The sequence below is a fragment of the Equus przewalskii genome, chromosome 2, assembly GCF_037783145.1.
Source record: "Equus przewalskii isolate Varuska chromosome 2, EquPr2, whole genome shotgun sequence".
NCBI lineage: Eukaryota > Metazoa > Chordata > Mammalia > Perissodactyla > Equidae > Equus > Equus przewalskii.
The window spans coordinates 51,430,687-51,447,511 of NC_091832.1; the positions used below are offsets into that span (position 1 = coordinate 51,430,687).

The following is a 16,825-nucleotide window of genomic DNA, read 5'->3' on the forward strand; positions in this document are numbered from 1 at the left end:
CTCCCCTGAGAGGCCTCAGTTTCCCCATCTGCAAAGTAGGACCAAATGACCTCAAAGTGCCTTCCCAGCTGGAGATGTGGCTCTGCTTTCTGAGCCCTGCCTCCCACAGCGAGATTTGGAACACCCCTCGTGACGATTCCAGGTGGCCTGTCCTGGGGGGCATCCCCATCTGAGCTCCTCTGATTGTACAGTGTGCCCACCACACCCCTCTCAGAGCCAAGGAGACGGGGGCTCTCAGGCCGTGGTGGTTTATTGATGCACACGCAAGCACAGCACAGGTGTGTGTGTCCCCAGCCCAGGGCAGACACAGGGTCAGGGGAGGGCAGCGAGCCACCCCCACAGCAGTGCCATCTGCAGAGGGAAAAGGGCCCGGGGGCTCATGTCCTCTCCTCTCCACACATCTCCCAGGGCCTCCAGACCTGATCCGTGCCCTGGAGACAGCTGACCACCCCACTCCAGGGGGCTACAGGCGATGCAACCAGCTGTCCCACCGGCCCCTCATAGAGACGTGGCCCTTTGGGCCTGCCAGTCCCTTCCGTCCTCCGCCAAGAAATCTGGCCATCACTGTGGGCTTCTCTCCTCCACCTCACATCCCTTTCATCATCCCCCGAACAGCTGGCTGCCTCCATCAGCACCTCTCCCCGTCACCCACCTGGTCTGCTTGTCTCAGGAGGTCTACCCTCACCACCCTCCTGACCCGTACAAAAGTAGGAAACAGGTGAAAACCTGGGAGGCCCAGGGAAGACCACAAAGGACTCCGAAGGGAAGGGGTTCTCCGCCGAGAGGCTCGCAGGGGGCGGGAGCCAGTGGGTGTGGACGGGAGGGGGCGGCAGGATGCCACAGTCCAGAGCACACACAGGCACAGTGCCATCACAGTTCCGTGGCAGAGAGTGAGCAAAGCGCACAGCCGGGCAGGGGGCCAGGGCTCTGCGGGAAAGCCCTCAGTTCTAGCTCCACACGGGTCCCCTCAGGCCAGAGGCAGCCCACTCCCAGCTGAGGAAGGGGTCCTTCTGGGTCTCAGGGGTCTCTTTCCCCCTCCTCGACCTCAGTGGCTGCCATTCCAAACCCCAGCGCTCTGAGTAAGGGAAAAAGTACTCTGGGGTTTATATCATCTCCAGACAGAAGAGGAACAATCCCAACAGCCTGGGGCCCCAAAGCCAAGAGGAAAAAGAGGACCCTTCTAGAGGGTGGGTGGAGAGGAGAGGACGGCTCTCCCCATGCAGGAAGAGGGTGCTGTGGGGCGAGGAGCAGCCGGGGTCACAGCGGTGCAGGAGACTATTTATAGAGGGAAAGGGCGGCCTGGAGGGGGGAAGCCCAGGGGGCCCAGCTGAGTGGGGAGGGGCATTCTGTGTGGGCCCTGAGTGGGGCGGGTGGGGCTAAGGAAGAGCACCCCACAGCTCTCTGCATCGCCTCTGGAGGCAGGCAAGCTACACATGGGCTTTGGCCCGGAGAGGCTTCCCTGGGAGGGCCCGGAGGCTGCAGGTCTCCATGAGATGGAGGCCCGGGATGAAGCGAGAAACTGCAGGACAGGGAAACCGGGGGAAGGGGAGTCTCCAGAAATCCACCCCCCACTCCAACCTACTGAGGCTAAGAAGCCTTTCCAAGTCCACCAGGCATGGGCGGGCCATGCCTACCAAGAGGACTACTCTCTATTGCCTCTAATGCCAAGGGGTGGGAAAGGGGGAGACTGATGGTATGGAGGGAGCAGGGGGGCAGAGGAGAGAAAGCCAGCTCCCTGAACCTATGCCACCCATCGCCTCCCTGCCTGTCATCTCTCCCTAGACCCCCGGCTCCCCAAGCGTCCCTAGCGGCCCACACTGATGTTGCAGGTCTTGCAGCTGGGGTCCTTCTTGGCATCGGCAGTGGACAGGCTCATGAGCTGGTGCCCGCTGATCTCGCCCAGGGTGCCCAGGGACAGGTCGACGGGCTCCGTGTAGATGACCTCCAGGATGAGGTCCTGGGCGTGGCGGAAGACCAGCTCCCCATCCTCCACGCTGCAGGTCAGGAACTTGTTGCAGGCAATGTCCAGGAGGGGCAGGCGGTCACGGCAGAAGCGGTCCCCCAGGGAGCCCTTGGGGGCCAGCACCAGGATGGCATAGTGGTAGGCCGTGTACATACAGTAGAAGTCCGCAAAGTAGAGGTTGGTGCTGGGGTTGAAAAGGCGCTGGGCGGGGATCTGGAAGCGCCAGCGGCCGTAGGGGGAGTCCTGGGGGGGCTGGCCGGTGTTGAACTCCGTGTTGCAGCTGAAGAAGACGCCGTGGAGCATGCCGCTAGTTGGGGAGCCGTGGCTGCCACTGTTGTCCTTCAGGTAGGGCTGCAGCATGTTCCCACAGTGGGTTCTACCCACCCCAGGGGAAAATGCCAAAGGGAAGAGAAAATGTCACTGATTAGCTGGGCTGAGGCTTGGCTGCTGTGTGTGGTTGAGAAGGGAGCCAGCCCAGCTCCCAGCTCTCCCACCAGTTGGCGCCTCCGCCAGTCACAAATAGAACATTCCAGAATGCTAGAGCAGGGAGGGCCCTAGAGATAGGCTGATCCAGCCCACTTCTTCACAGAGGAGAGGTCTGAATCTGCCACACCCCAGCTTAAAACCCTTTGATGGGGCTTGCGTGAAAAGCAAGGCCATAAAGCTCTGATCTTTCTCGCCCCACCTTCTACCACCCCCACTCCACAGATAACATCCTCTGGCCAGGTGTAAACCTCACCTGGGCTCTTTCCTGCATCTGTGCCTTGGCAGCGCTCTTCCCTCTCCCTGGACTGCCCTTCCCACCTTTTCCTACCTGGCCTGGCAAACTCCTAATCAGCCTTCAAGGCCGAGCACAGGTATCCCCTCCTCCCTACAACCTTCCAGGAACATCAGGCGTTTGCATTCAACAAAATTTTGACTGCCTGCTATGTGCGGGACACTGAATTTTACTCAACAATCACACATACTTATTACATTGAATCTGGCTGTACTGTCCCCCTGATAGACTCTGAGATTTTCAAGAGGGGGGGCTCTGCCTTTATTCATCTTTATATCCTGGCACGTATGGGTGCTCTCCCTCTCTCTCTTACTCGCTGATAGAGGAGCCCAAACTGGGCCAGGGCCTCACTGCTCACCTCGCTGCCTCCCTTCTTTAGTACAAAGACACCAAGGACCCAACTTGTCCCCGCTGCCCTGGGGGAGGGACAGATGCGCTGCCCAGCTGAACGCAATGACAAAGACAGTGGTCTGCCGAATGCAGCGTGCCCTGGCCCAGCCTCAGAAGGACGTGGACATGGAGCCATCTCAGCAGGCATGGGGAGGATGGGCAGCCTCTGGTCCAGCCTCACTCTTGCCTGGGCCTGGCTCTCCTGAGTGACTAGTGCCTCGCTGGCCCTCTGGGCCTCACGCTCCCCCTCTGCAGACTGAGGGTGTTGGATCGGATCATCAATTGGATCAAACATTGGACTACAGAACCTCTCTCTTTTCTCCCTGCAGGAAATTATACATAGATGTCGAGCCACAGGCAAAAAAATTGAAGCTGCTCCAGATAAATGATACATGTGGGGCCTACCAAGCCTCATCCTCTGATTTCCTTGACGCCACCCTGAGGGGTGCCCAGAGACACCTCCCTGGAGCCTCCAGGCTCCCCAGCACATAGTTTGAAAACCAGGACCCTTCATGCTCAAAATCCTTCCCCTCTGTGCTCCCCTCACCACCTACCCTTGGGACCCGGGCCCTGAATTAGAGACACAGCTGGCCTGTGGCATTAGAACCCAGGGAAAGGAACTGTCCCAAAGGAGCTTGAACTCAGGACCTTGTTCACCCAGGATCTAACGGCCTGCTAGTACGGTCCCCCAGGCAGCCCCGTCCTGAGAGCCCTCTCCATCCCTGGCGTCGAGTCCCAAGCAGCCAGTCGTCCCCTCAGAGCCAGTCTGTGATATGAGGGAATGGGGACGCTGGAGGAGGGTCTGGCAACCGACAGGGCAGGGGGGAGAGCCAGCCAGCCAGGGTGGGCGTGGGCAGGCGTTGGGGAAGAAGGAGTGAGCTGGCGGCCCGCTGTACCTGGCATGCTGGAAGTACTCCTTGTGATGGTTGCGGTAGAAGACAGAGAAGCGGAGCATGCGGCCTGCGATCTGCTCAGCCTTCTCCTGCAGCTGGGCCAGGTGCTCCTTGGCATAATCTGCAGGAGGCCAGGTGAGTGAGCCAAAGGCCAGGCAGGGCATCACAGCCTCTCCCCCACCCCCCACTCACCCACCGCACATCATGAGCGCCAGCCCACCTCTGTCCTCAGTGGCCAGGGACACCAAACAGTCACAGTGCCTTGCACCACATAGGAAAGGGCCTGGCTGGGAACATGGACATCTGGATGCTGTCTGTCCTTGTCCCCTCTGCGCCCTCACTGCCAGAGGCTCGGGGCTCTGTGCGTCAGAAAAGAGCAGGATACCCAGTTATATGACTGGGGGCCCCGGGGGTTATAATCCCAGGCCATCCTCATGTGAAAAGATGACCAGCAGGCAAAAGAAGGACTGAGACGGGAGAATTTGAGGTCCTTGGCAGAGCCGCTCCAATCTGGCAGGCAGGAGGCCACCACACCACCCATATGGAAGCCAGTGTAATTACAGGTGGAGGCTCATGAAGAGCCTGTGAAGAACCGAGCCTTGGCCTCACAGAGGTGAATGTTCAGGCAGACCAGCGAATGGGGCGATGTACACGTTAGACAAACGGGCTCTTTCCTCTTTGGTGATGTAGGCCTGGTCGGGGCGCTGTGTTAGGCAAGAAGGGTGCTGCCAGGACTGCACCCATCCCCAGCTCCCCAGTTTGAACTAAACTCCCGCCACACATGGTGTTCTGGGGTAAACCAAGAGCTTGCCCCTCAAGGAGCAGAATACCTCCAGAGAGTGGGGTTTTGCAGCCAAGCCAAGAAAAAGTGCCCCTCAAAAGAAAACAGGAGCTCAAGGAGACTTGGGGCACAGACCTTGGCAGAGGATGGAGCCAGCAGCTTGGAGGCCCAGAGCTAAGAATGTTTCCTGCCCTGTCCTTGTGACAGACGGAGATCTGGAGCAGTTCTCCCCGTGGACACCAAAAAAATGGAATATTATGGGGCGGATCCTGGGTCATCAGTGACCAAGTACACATAAGCCTAACGTCTGTTCATGCTGGAATTTGCACGCTAAGTTCTGCCAGGAGAGTTTGTGGGACCATTGAATAGGGGTCATTTTCCCAGGCTAAGCGGAGGCTCAAGACAAGCAAAATGTGATTGCCCCACAAGTGCCCATCGGCTGACGGTCGGTAAACAAAACGTCGTCTAGCCACACAAGGGGATATTATTCAGCCTTCAAAAGGAAGGAGGGGCCGGCCCGGTGGCGCAGCGGTTAAGTGCGCACGTTCCACTTTGGCAGCCCGGGGTTCGACGGTTCGGATCCCAGGTGTGGACATGGCACTACTTGGCACGCCATGCTGTGGGAGGCATCCCGCGTATAAAGTAGAGGAAGATGGGCATGGATGTTAGCTCAGGGCCAGTCTTCCTCAGCAAAAAGAGGAGGATTGGCAGCAGTTAGCTCAGGGCTAATCTTCCTCAAAAAAAAAAAAAAAAAAAGGAAGGAAATTCTGACACATACTACAAGATGGATGAATCTTGAGGACCTGCTAAGTGAAATAAGCCAATTATAGAAGGACAAATACTGTGTGACACCCCTCACGTGAGGTACCAAGACTAGTCTCATCCATGTGTGTCTTCCTGAAGGCCTAAGCACGGGGCCTGTGTCCAGCCAGTGTCCGTGCGTGTCTGCTGCCCCTAACTGAACCAGACGTGCCAAAGCAGCAGGACAGCAGGGCCTCACCCCCAGTGCAGAACTCCACTGTCTCGCTCCAGCCTGACACCAGGTACTCCCCGTCGCTCTGCTTCACGGCAGTCTGCACCGCCACGCTGTACTCCGTGCGGGGGCTCAGGAACCAGTGGCCTCTCACTGTCATGGGCAGTGGCACGGCCTTGGCCACAAGCTTGGTGGGGACATCCTGAAAAATGCAGTCCAGTCAGAGAGCCAAGAGCCAACCTGGGGGTGATGCCCAATCTTGGCATTCTCCCAGACCTCCCACTCCCCAGATGGCCCCACTCCTCTCTGAGGAGGGCCAGAGTCTCAAGGACGCAACGGCCTGGTGCCTGGCCGCCATGTTCCTGCAGAAGCAAGCAGTGACCATTGAGAAGGCCTTACAGACACTACCCAGCCTCTGCCCCTCCTTAACCCTTCCAGCCCCACTTGTCCTCTTGGGAACTGACGAAAAAGGCCAATGGGGTGGAGGCCCACAAAGTTGAGGGCGGGAGACCTTCATTTTCGAGGGAGACTTCGAGAGCTCTGCACACTGCAGTGCCGTCTCCACGGCAACGGCAAATGCTTAGAAGCCAGAGAGGAAGGGAAAATATGCTTTCTTTAGAGGGGAGGGTTAAGGGGGTGGTGTTGAACATTCACGTCACCGTGGCAACTGGCCTGCCAAAAGACACCCAGATTGGGAGAGCCAGTTCCAAAGAGAGAGAGGGTGAGTAACCCACAGGATGCAGTCGTCGTGGGAACGGGCTCCCGCCCACCTCGCTCTTCCCCCTTCCTCTCTGCCAGCCGCCCCCACACCAGCTTTAACCCAGGAAAAGGATACCCCAGCCACTGGAGGACTCTCTCATGCTCCTTTTCTAAACCCAGAAAACAATAAGCCAAGGGGCCAAGGGCAGAGAGGATCATAGGGCCTGAGGGGGGACCACTGAGCACGGAACAAAGGGTCCCACCCCTGCCCTCAGCCGCGTTGCTCATTCAGTCAACAAGGCTGCTTTCTGATTCGGGGGGCTTTGCGGGAGCCTGAGCACCATCCCCAGGTGTGAAGTCTGTGGCCCTGCCCCGGGTTTCCCCACCAGGTCTGAAGCCCCAGTCATGATGGCCAGTAATGGTGTTTGCTGAGTGCTGGCCCCGAGCCAAATACCACCCAAACGGAAGCCTCTCTCAAGTCTATGGGGCCGGCATTATTATGATGCCCTTTTTACCAGTGAAGGAACTCGGACTCAGAGAGGTTGAACAACTTTTCCAAGATGACACAGTAGGAAGAGCCTGGATTTGAATCATCCCTCTGGACTCCCAGCTCCCACCCACAGGCGGTCCGTTACCCAGCCTCCTTCAGGGACAGGTGTTGGGAAGAGGCTCTGGGCACCCTCCACTCACTCGGTGCTTGAACTTGTTGGAGTTCTTGTTCTCCTTCTTGTTGAGGTCAATGAAGTAATGGGTGACCCTCTCCAGGTCACTGTTCTCCATGGTCCAGGAGATGCGGAAGGAGTCACAGGTGATGTTGTTGACCTCGATGCTGTGGGGTGTGGACAGCAGCTCCATGCTCCCCTCTGGTTTGGCTCCTGTGGGGACTGAAGCGAGAGGAGGAATCAGCACCACCCTCCCCATCACGGAGTTTTCTGGAATGTCTTAGTCCCAACATCCCTCACAAGGTGGAACCTTGAGGATCCTGCCTCATCCAATCTGATGGAAAGATTGCATGGGGAAGACTGGAGGGGAGGGACCAAAGGTGGGGTGGGGTGGCCCCCGGGGGGGCTCTTGACTCTCCTTGGAGGGGTCTGCAGAGCAGACGGCACCTGACAGGTGGCAGAGGCAGTGGGAATGCAGCAAACGCCGGGCTGGGACAGATTTGCAGCAGATGGAGCTGGGGGGGGGGGGGCGGGGGGGCGGCAGGCCTCAGCCAGCAGGCGTGAGAAGAGAAAGGAGTGGGGGTGGAGATAACTGTAGGAGGTGTAGGAGAGACAGGAAGCACCCTGGAGGAGATGGGTGTGAGGGTTGAGGCAGGCAGGGGGCGCTGGCAGCCAACAGGCCAAAGGTGCTAGGGCTCTGGGGCTCAGGTCTCCCTCTTCTCTGGGGTGACTCAGCGGGAGTCACCATGAGGCAAGGCTGGGAGTACAAGTGTCATGGAGATGCGCATGGACCCACTGCTGGTGAGAGGGGTAGCATCACCACAGCTCTTCCTCCACCCGTAACTTTTCGACTATCACTCTCGCTTTCAGCAGATCTTCTGTTGATTGACTCTTAAATAATTAGTTTTACCTTTGACATCTATTGCGGGTCACCTGTGTGCTAATACTTGCATAAACATCATCTCTCGCAAGCCTCACAATAGGGAGGTATCACAGTTATCCCCATTTTACAGATGAGGTAGCTGAGGTTGGGGCTACTAAGTTGCCAAAAGTCACATACTAGAACTCAGGTCTATCTGGCTCCAGAGCCCAAGCTCTTTGTGATTAAGCTAAGATTGTGTTTCGTGTGTGTGTGAGTGCATGACGAGTGTCACATGTGTAGCATATGTGTATGTGTAGGTGCACGTGGTGTCACCACTATTTCCCTCTCAAGCAATTGCATTTTCCCTCGCTCCTTCGCTCCTACCCCCCGCTGCTCTTCCGGGTATGGAAGGACCACACAGCCATCACTCTCCCCTGTGCTTTAGCTAGAGAGAACTGACTGGCCTTGACTTTGGGCCTGGCTCATGGGAGCTCTGGGGACCAGGCTGGGGCAGTGAGGGGGACAAGAGAGCAAGTGTCTCTGGGGCAGGAACGCGAACGCAGGCTGGACTTTCTCTGGGGCGTTGGCTTAGTCCCCAGAGCTCACGCTCTCCCGGTTCTTCCTGAAGCCATCCCTGCCCACCTCAGATTTCTGGAGTGTCATCTCCTTTTCTCCTCCTTCCCTCTTCCTCTCCTCTCCTTGCCCAGGTGCTAAGGGTGAGGGTACCTTGTGCCTTCAAAAGCAGGTACTTCTATTTATAGCTTCCAGATGATCCAACCCACACTTTCCTGTCAATTAAACCTGCTCTGGAGCCTGGCACCTCTAAATTAACCCGTGGGCTGCCTAGGTGGCAGGCACAGGGTGACGGATGTGAGTGACGGCCCTTATCTGTCCCAGGGTGTCACCTGAGTCCTTGTTTCATCTTAGCTTTCCACCCTAAAGCATGTGACTCCCTGTTGTGAACTTCAGCCAAATGCCAGTGGCTTCGTATACAGGGAGTCCTATGGTAGACAAGCATGAGGGTGCTACCAGGTCCACCCCAAAATAAAACAGGATGGGATCAGGTGTCTAGAAACAACTATATGATAATAAATCAGTTTGTAATTCATGGGGACCAGTGTGGAGCAGTGGGGAGTCGCCATCCCGCGGGCTCCCAGTGAAGAGCTCCCTAGGGAGACACATGTGTGTTTTCCACATGCACACACACAAATGCACCCACTCACACCAACATAGACACATTCCCCCCCCAGAGAGAGCCTGAGCAGCCACCTTCCACCCACATGGGGTGCAGTCTACGCCTACCCCACGGGTGGGCACCTCTTCCTGCCTTAATACTCTACTCAAAGGCTTCCCAGGGACAAGGGCAGCCGTCTTTGGTGGTGGGGTCCCCAGGACCTGGCTCACTCTTCCCTCCCTACAGTTCAGGGGGACTGCAAGTCTTCCCCCATGCTAGTTTGGGGGAGCAGCAGTGAGTGAGCCTGGGAGAACAGTAAAACCCGGGTGGGCAAGGGTGGGTGTGAACCCCGCCTCTCCAAGCCAGGTGATCGGGGAAGGGCAGGGTGTGAGGGACACAGGTTGAGGCAACACCTGAAAAACACCCACACTCTTTTGTGAATCCACTCGAGACAAGCATTTACACACCCCCACACAGGCAGGCACACCCCCCACATGCACACACGCACCAAGTATGCCCACTCACACCCTGCCACACATGGGCTGCACACACCTCCTCAGACATTCTCGCTCCCACACTCACCTACGCACTCAGGTACCTTCCACCACCTGCCACTCTCTAAGAACATCCCACAATTTTCCCCCCACAAGCTGTCACCTCCACACAGATCAACACATGTTCACGTCCACAGGCTCACGAACACACATATGCACGCACACTTTCTCACAAGCCATATTTGGGGGAAAAAGGAAGCCACAGGCACCAACATGCATGCGTGCCACCTCCATAGAAGGCATGCAACCCACATACCTGCTTGTGCACACATGCCCATCTGCATACACGTAACCCTGCCCATGTTCCAGTATTCTCCCTCAAGTCTTCTCCAGGCTCAAAGACACAGACTTTGGAAACGTGTTTGCCTCTAGCCACACTCTGCCAGCCCAAATCCTGCACATGCCAACAGGTCTGCGCCCCTCTGCAGGTCCGCCCGCAGACAGTGGCTTCTGCCCACACTCTCCACCTACCTGCCCCCTTCTGCTCTGGAGTTGCGCCTCCCCACACAGAAACCCTCTGCTTGCATACACTCCCCCTCAACATGTACTCCCACACCCATGACAAGTGAAATGTCCACCCCGTAAACATGCTGCCTCACACTGCCCTCGCTTACATCCACGCACAGGCTGCTCAGACAAGTGATCCCTCCACACATGTACCTCACGTGAGCAAGAAACATATGTTTCTAGACATGCCACACAGCAGTCCAAACCCACACATGAGCACAAGTGCATGCAGACAGAACTATCTACGCAAGCAAAGCTCCAGTCTCCTTGCGAACATGCACACACGTCGTACACACAGACACCCCTTGTTCGTGCCCATTCGGAAAAGCCACCTGCATGCCAGAGGGAAAGCTGCCCCCACCCCGCTGTCCTGTTGGCATCACTGACTGCAGCAGAATGGTCACGGGGTGACTGGTGCCCTGGGGACCAGACCCAGCTGTTAACCCGTTGGCCAAGGGCCTGGGGGAAAGCGGACAAGGTTGTCAGCCCTGGCAATCCAGGTGAGCACAGCAGGCAGCGGCAGGACCCTGGTGCCCCCCAGCTCCTAGCCCCTGGCCACCCGAGTCCCTCTTGGGATTGCCAGCAGGATGCTCCAGGGAGGAAGGGCACCCACCTGGCTCCACCGGGCTCTGCAGAAGAAAGACCTGGGAGGGAGAGAAGGGCGAGACTTCTGTGTGGATGGGCTCCCCAGGCGGAGGGCAGCACTGGACGCCTGGTCACGGGCAGCGGCGCTCGCTCCCTCCTCTCACTCTTCTCACAGCTGCCCAGGAGGCTTCTTCCATGCCCCGCAGGCAGCTCCTGCCTGGCTTTGCAGTGAGCTGCTGCTGCTGCCCCCGGAGAGGCGACGTTCTCAGCGCAAGGAGAGAGGCAAGAGCGAAATCAAAGCGGTGAGGAGGAGAGAGAGGCAGAGAAGGCAAGAAACGACGAGAGAGCCAGACCGAATCTGGCTCCACCAATGGGATCAGCGGCTGCCCAGCGTCAGGTGACAAGAAGCAAGCTTGGTCCCTGCTTGCCTGGGCTGGTGGGAGGGAGAAAGGGCAGAGGGTCTCCCAGGGACTCCACAATGTCCTCAGAGACAGCAGCTGCCACCTTTCCCTCGTTCTTCCAGGACAAGCAGCCCTCAGAAGAAGTCCCTCCAACACACCCGTACTTGGAAATCCCTCACTTGAGTGCAGCCCCCAAACTTTAGGATGTCGGGAGAGGGGTGGGGCTTAGCCCAGGGGCTGGGGAGCCCGAAGCAAGGATTCTGACTGGGGGAAGGAGAGAGGGGCTGTGAGGGGAAGGGCCCAGATGGGGTATGGGAGCTGGTGGGGGAGGGGAGGGTCTGTCTTCAGTCTGGATTCTCTCCTCGCGGCCTTGTGCTGATCCTTGGCCCTGTTTTCTTACCAACTCTATCAAGAGATATCAGACCTGCAGCCCCAGGGAAGCCTGCTCATCTAGGAAGAACCCCTGGCTGCTTAGGTGTCTCCAGAGAAAGGGGCAAGAGAGAGAGGCTGTAGGGCCATGAAGGGTGTACAGAGGCAAGAAAGCGGGGCTGGGAAGGACATACAGAGCTTGGAGTGTTCACATCCCGGACAAACATCTGGTTCAGAGGAGCCAAGCCCTGAACACTTCACCCAGGGTGAGTGTTATCTGCTCTCTTATCCATAGGAGGCTTCCTACCACAAAGACATGAGGACCCCGTGGACTCCATGGTGAAGAACACTCAAGGAAATCTGAATCATGCAGCAACAGTAGCAAAGAGTGTGAGCAGTGTGGGAAAGCATGGGCTTTGCAGCCAGACAGATATGGTTAAAATTCTTGCTCTATTACTGTCTAGACAGGTGACCTTGGCCAAGTTACTCGACCTCTCAGAGCTTCAGGTCCATCTGTCAAATGGGATAATAACGCAGGTTTATTGTCATCATTGAATGAGAAATTATGTAAATCACTAAGCTCTGGGCCTGGTACACAAGTGCCCACTCACCCATCAGAGCTATTACTGCCATCATTATTGACAGTGTCTGCCTGCAAGGAGCGCACCCTCTTCTAGGGGAGAAAAGGTGGACATTTAGAGACGCAGTTAGAGAACAAAGAGTGTACAGCTAAATAGCAAGGTTCGGATAAGAATTCAGAGAAGGAGGGGTCAGGACCAGCTCCAGAGCACAGGTGGAACGCAGCCAAGAGGAGACCGTGGGAGCAGAAGTGTGGTGGGGGCAGGGCAGACTTAGCCCGGGGACAGAGGACAGACCACACAGGCCCTGGCGAGCCCCTCAGAGAGAAACAGAAGGCATGAGATGAGGACAAGGGACAGTCACTAAGAGGGACTCAGGGGCTGCAGACATTGGAGCAAAGGTTAGAGGAGGCGACAGTGGACAGAAAGACAACAGTTCACAGAAAGCAAAGACAAGCAGAAGCCAATCCTCCCCTCACTGGGTGTGGAGAACCCAAGCAAGTTTGGTCAGATCTTGAACGAGAGAATGAGGCGCGGCGTGTTACACTGAGGCAGGATTAAGCACTCCTTTGGCCAAACATAAGCAGATCCCACCCTTCACACACCTACACTGAGATGTTGAAATTCCGAAGACAGGCAAAACATAATCTCATAGTTATGACCAGTGCCAGACATCTGGACCAAAGCCTGTCCCCACCACCACACTGAGGGGTGGCGTGAGGAAAAGTCAGGTTGTCTGCCACTCAGCTCCCCTCTCTGTAAAAAGAAAACTAGTCCCAGAACACTCTGCCTCTACCTTCTCAGGCTGGCCCATGGAGACCACATGAGATCACGTCCCAAGCAGTGAACAACATCCCCTGAATGCACTTTCGTGGAGCCACGTGCGAGCGTCAGAGAAGGCAGAAATCCTCCCTGGCCTCTGCCTCTTCTCCCCTCAGACAGATCACAAGAAAACACATGGTGAGAAGAAAGCACAACGTGCCAAACAGAACTAACTCCATGTGAAACCAAACCGCCGCCAAGATGCACTTCTGCTGCATTTTTATTTTTAATGACTTCTATTACACAAGCAATACATGCTCATTGTAGAAAGATGAGAAGAGTTAATTTGAAAATTTAAGAGAGAATTAAAATCGCTTGTATCCCCACCATTCAGAAATAGGCAGATGGGATGCATGTACACTTTAACAAAAATAGAAAGAAAGTATAAATACTGTTTATAACCTACTTTTTTCAATTACCAGCACCTTTTCTGCTCCTTACACAGTCTTTCTACAGTATTGCGTTAAATTGCCGTATCCGTTCTATTGTCAGGTCATACACCCTTTTTTTGGGAGCCAATCCCCTACTCGTCTATGATTATTTTACTTTTTCTCCATTCTAAACAATACTGCAATAAACATTCTTACAGCAAAATCTCTTCCCACACCTTAATTATATTTCCAATAAAATATCAAAGGGTATGGACCTTATCTGGATACTGATTTAAACAAACTGTTAAAAAAAGAATTCCATGTTGGAATGTGGAATCCATATTCAATTGGAAAATGTGAATACTAACTGGATGTTTGACAACACTTAGGCATTATTAGTTCTGATAATGATATTTTATGGTTATTCTTTTAAAAGAATATCCTTCAGAGGTAGACATGATAATATTTATGGATGAATGACATGATATCTGTGATTTTCTTCAAAATCATCTGGGGGTGAGTGGGTGGGGGGATCAAGGAAACAACGTTGACAGTGGATAATTGTTGGAGCTGGTGCTTGGAGATTCAGTAAGCCATTCTCTCCACTTTCATGCATGCTTGGAAGTTTCCATATTAAACATTATGTCCAAGCTGTGATTACAATATTAACGAAAGCAGTTATTAAGCTCCAAGACACAGTGCAAGGCGTGCAATTTTCACAACAATTTTGAGAGATGGCTCCATCAACCCCATCTTAAGAAGGTGGATGGATGGAACTGAGACGTAGTTCATAAGAAGGAAAACTAGATTCAAATTCAGGTCTGAGTACAAAGGCTGGATTCTTCACAGTAGAAGGACACAGAGAGAATACAGTTTGAGGTAACAGAGAATCAGGCTGTAAGTGAAAACCATCTCCAGTCTTAATGTCGCTTATGTACTTTATAAACTCGAAATGTTGACGTGTTTCCCTGTGGTTGACCCATGTGGCGATCTCATGGGTTAATGAATGCATACACATCCAGAGGGCCCACGAAAGCATTCACTCACATGTGCTGACAATGACAGGAGGGGCAACGACTGTTCATCAGAACTGCATGGATTTCTCGGCGTTTATTTATCTTTTTGAAATTATGTTTAGACCTGCTATAACCTTCACCCGTCACCTATTTTGAACTTACTAAAGAGCATTACAGTGATTCTAAAAATTGGACACATTTTTGAGTATTCACTCAACTAAAGAATATAGTAAGTTTTTTGGCTTTATTTTTTTTACTTAAATATTTAACAATTAAAATTGTTAAAATTAAAAGACATGGGAAAATGCTGAATTATATTTAAGGACTCTGAAAAACTATGGGAGATACACTAAGGAAATGTTGGAGGGGCAAAAGAAACTCCAAGGGAAGAAGACTGAGAACAATGAAGAAAGAATCACAAGTGAAATGAGAAGTGGACTAACGTGATGGAAGCCTCGTGCTGGAGCGGTCACTAAGTCATACCTGCAGTGGAAGAGCATTATGTAGGAACAGTGGAATACCATGGCGCACTGCATGGCAAAACCCTGGGGAGAAGACTCAGACCTGGTGAATCCACAAACTGCTGCCGTGCTAGGAAGGCTTCCCTCCACTCACTCAGCGTTTGCCACACTTCACTCTATTATTAAGAGAGTTGCCTGCAGAAGAACCTATGGAGAAGACATATGAAAATACAACGCAAAGGATAAAAACGCTGACTGAAGGGAGGAGGGAGCCATGAAAATCATGTGGGGGAAGAGCATTCCAGGTAGCTGGTACAGAGGCCCTGAAGCGGGAGCATGCCAGATTGTTCCAGAAACAGCAAGGGGACCAGTGCAGCTGGAGTAGAGTGAGTGAGGGCAACACAGTAGGCTGAGGACCGAGAGTGGGTGAGTGGAGGGAGAGATTATGCAGGGCTGCATAGGCCACTCTGAAGCCTCTGGTTTTTGCTCTGAAAGGGGAAGCCACTGGCAGGTTAAAGCAGGGGCATGATGTGGTGTGAAATATGTTAATTATGCTATGTTGAGACTAGACTGAGGGGCCCAGGGGGAAGCAGGGAGGCGAGTTAGGCTATTATAATATTCACAGCAAAGAATGATGGTGGCCTGGACCACCTGGGATGTGAGTGAAGGCGGTGAGGAGTGGTAAGGTTCTGGATATATCTGGAAGAGCTGACACGTTAGACATACCGCGTGAGAAAAAGAGAGGAGTCAAGAATAACTTTTGACTTGAACAACTGAAAATTTTTGACTTGAACAACTAGAGGGATGGAGTTGTCATTCACTGAGATGGGGAATACTTTGGAGGAGTAGTTTGAGGAGGAAGATTGAAAGTCTGGATGTGGACCTAGGTTTGAGATGCCTAGAAGACATCCAAGCAGAAGTGTGGGATAAGCAGAGATATACACATGTGGAGTTCAGAGAGATCCAGACTGAGACAAGCACTGAGGAGTCATCAGCACACAGCACATGGTTTGAAACCAAGAAACTGGACCATTGCCAAGAGAGTAGGTATAAAGGAAAAAGGGAAGAGTTCCGAGGACTGAATCTTAGATCTCTCCACTGTTTAGAGGCCAAGGAGATGAAGAAGAACAAGCAAATAAATGATCTGTAAAATGATGCAAACAAATTAGGATAAATTACTGGTAGAGAACATGTACTAGCTTGAACTTGGATAGCATTCTCATACAGCACATTCCATTTATTCTACTGATACATATTCAAAACAGTTCCTTATTCATTTAGTATTGCCAACGCCCATCAAGAATTCACAGGAACGGGCTTTTGGCAGAATCTATTTATACCTTCCGCAACCTACATTTAGACCCAAAAAACTATATTTGTTCTTAAGAGTTTGATTAATAGTTTCACTAAATTATCAGAAAATAATGAGACTATTGTCTTTACTATGAAATATGTAAAAATAAAATGCAGTAAAATGTAATTAATAACAAATTAAGATCTGCTAGCACCACAGATGTGATTACATGGGGTTCAGCTAGCAATGATTTACAAGTTTCTTTTGAGGCTAGATAAAAGAATGAACACTCTTCAGGAGAAAATGAAGAGGGAGGTATTAGAGCAAATAAAGAAAGAAAGGTGCCGAAAGTATCTTACCCTAGTTAGAGGCAAAGATGGAGAATACCCTTAAAGGGAAATTATAATTTAATTGTTGTTAGGAAGCAAGCCCCAAAATATTAAAGGTGGAAGGCTTGATTTAAGCCTTTTCTCTTCTCATCCTTTTGGGGTAAAAAATGCTGTGGAAACCCAGTAAGCATTGCAGGAAGGAAATTGGGTAAATAAATTATAGTGCAAGATAACAATGTGGAGTACTATTTAGCCACTAACAATCATAATTTAGAAGCATACCTAATAACTCAGAAAAATGTTTATAAGTATATTGTTAAGAGAAAAAAGTATCATATAACCATACGTAAAACATGTCAATTT

At 53.0% G+C, this 16,825-nt stretch overlaps 1 protein-coding gene and 1 long non-coding RNA gene across 3 annotated transcripts; one reads left to right on the top strand and one right to left on the bottom strand.

Moving 5' to 3' along the window:
- Positions 1-232: 232 nt before the first annotated feature.
- Positions 233-10,990, bottom strand: PHYHIP (phytanoyl-CoA 2-hydroxylase interacting protein). Of its 2 annotated transcripts, none has more exons than XM_070606790.1 (5): positions 10,850-10,990; positions 7,168-7,361; positions 5,806-5,980; positions 4,028-4,145; positions 233-2,339 (listed from the first exon to the last, which is right to left on the bottom strand). In XM_070606790.1, exons 2-5 carry the CDS (start codon positions 7,330-7,332, stop codon positions 1,805-1,807), a joined length of 993 nt encoding a protein of 330 aa, XP_070462891.1. In that variant the 5' UTR covers positions 7,333-7,361; positions 10,850-10,990; the 3' UTR covers positions 233-1,804. The 2 variants fall into 2 exon arrangements, with proteins under 2 accessions (XP_070462891.1, XP_070462889.1); XM_070606788.1 differs by lacking the exon at positions 10,850-10,990 and adding an exon at positions 9,986-10,331.
- Positions 10,991-11,103: 113 nt separating this feature from the next.
- LOC139081319 (uncharacterized) lies at positions 11,104-15,578 on the top strand. Its single transcript, XR_011536415.1, has 2 exons — positions 11,104-11,218; positions 11,887-15,578. It is a non-coding gene; the product is annotated as an uncharacterized lncRNA (long non-coding RNA).
- The last annotated feature ends 1,247 nt before the right edge of the window (positions 15,579-16,825 follow it).